At 39.6% G+C, this 2,017-nt stretch overlaps 1 protein-coding gene across 1 annotated transcript; it reads right to left on the bottom strand.

Annotated features, from left to right (window-relative positions):
• Positions 1 to 217: 217 nt before the first annotated feature.
• On the bottom strand, positions 218 to 1,033 carry T265_12196 (hypothetical protein; the record flags this gene model as incomplete). The annotated part of the gene is made up of 2 exons (XM_009179318.1): positions 218 to 298; positions 746 to 1,033. 2 exons carry the CDS (start codon positions 1,031 to 1,033, stop codon positions 218 to 220), a joined length of 369 nt encoding a protein of 122 aa, XP_009177582.1.
• Positions 1,034 to 2,017: the final 984 nt, after the last annotated feature.

Raw genomic sequence — 2,017 nt, 5'->3', positions numbered from 1 at the left:
TAGTCGATTAGCGTAAGTTTACCACTCCAACGTACAAATAATTCACCACAAGTCTACTCATGTTTGGAGGAGCATTCGCGACTTTTGTACAGTAAAGGCGACGGCTTTTGGTTGACTGTTTTTAACAATTTACCAGCTGCTTTAGTCAAGATGGGTTTGGTTCAAGATATCTTGTTACTGCCGTGGTTTGCTGATGCTTATAGAATTAGACACAAAATCAGTAGTTTTGAGCGGTTTCTTGTGAAAGGTCGGTTCTGTGAAAGGTGATTGTTTCTGTCGAACAAGTTGTAATCATTTGCTATGTAAGAAACTGATTCAGCAAAAATCGTTCTTTATTGACTCAGATTAGGTATTGATCTTTACAAACGCTCTTGTGAATCGCAAACAATGAACTGGAGATTTCTTCGAGCAATAAAACGCCTCAACACGAATCATAAATTACGCACAATTGTAGAACACTACCGAATAAGTTCAAATATACAGCATTTTGGGCACCAGCCTGTGAATATTCCCGGAGTGATAATTTGTTATTTTGGTGCAGTAACAGGGAAGTTAAGGGCGTTATACCGCAGTGCTGATGTATTCTCGTCGATTGAGTACGCCAGCTGAAGAGTCACGGTCCACCTACGTGCAATTTTCTGGATAAATGTAAAATTCTGATTTCACTCAGCTTATGAACATAAATGGCGTTTTAACTCTTAATATTAGGAAACCTATGTTAACATTCGACTCAACAAATTAGTACTTCTTTCTGTTCCTGTTGCTTAACCGTATCGGCCGCATCACCAGCTTCGATAACAAAATGTGGTTTGACTGATGGAAAAAAATGAAGTCGATCGCAATAAAATCTACAAACGTATCCCAGGCGAGCTGCTGAGGGGTGAGATTGGTGTAAGAATGAGGGCCAGTTAATATAATGTTGCACTAGCAGATGACAAGAGCGCCTTTTGCTAAATGTCAGACTCCAAATGGAGGGAAAAGGTTTGGCCCATTGTTCTGACAACCCGATAAGCGCTTCCGTGCTAAACAGCATGTCTACAATGCGGCAATCTGTGCCGGATGCAGTTTCAGCTCCATCTTGGTTGGAATACTTGGCAGCCTAAACCTCTCATTTGAGAGTAGCTGACCGTGACAATGAAGAGGATTCACGCGCAGTGCCTTTGCGTACGCCAGATGTGTTTGGAGCACCATCGAGTTTCAGACTGTTTTTAAATCCATTTCGGTCTACTGGATAATCTATTGGCGATTGTCAAAAGATTGTTTTCCAGATCTCACAATTCAAAAGTCGCTCTCCACCAGCAAGAAATAGTTTCGGTGCCTTCATGAGTATGTACTAATTAAGCATCTTAAATAAACGCACCACTAACATCAGATTACTATATCATTCGTTTTAGCCCAAGCAATTCTATTTTACTTCCTGGAACTAAGATGCACACGGCCTAAAACCTTCGGCATCCCTTATAGAAAAGCCATCCAATTGTGTCTGTTGCCCCCCAAATGCATGAATCTAACATGCGTTCCGCACACTTCCTTAGAAATTCAAAAACATTCGAGAATAACCGCAACGACTGTTTACACACGTCCTTCACAGCATCTAGCTCTTGAAAATGTAAATGAATCTAACAGCAACTCCACTTTTTGATTTTACGAATTACTTCAGAATCCTATATCAGTTCATATTCGCCATCCAATTTTGGCAGTTAATTGACAGTTTTTCAAAGACTACAATTGGCGACCAAATACGGCCGTTGGAAATAGTAGTTTAAACATCTAAACGATTATTGGTTTATTCAGATTTCACGTGCCTCGACACGGTACAAACTTGGAGATGATAAAGTTTCCACTTACTCTCGGTAAGCAAACCAATTGCTGGCGGAAAATAGTAAAGAGATTAACAGAACTTTTGGACGTAAACTTTGTAAAATTGCGTGTAAAAATAATAAAAAAAATTATCTTATCTTATCTTAAACATGGGTTAACTGACGAGACCAATTTTTAATCTTAGGCAACCCGTTTT

The sequence above is a fragment of the Opisthorchis viverrini genome (genome assembly GCF_000715545.1).
Source record: "Opisthorchis viverrini unplaced genomic scaffold scaffold7218, whole genome shotgun sequence".
Classification (NCBI taxonomy): Eukaryota; Metazoa; Platyhelminthes; class Trematoda; order Opisthorchiida; family Opisthorchiidae; genus Opisthorchis; species Opisthorchis viverrini.
This window is presented reverse-complemented; position numbering and strand designations above follow the sequence as displayed.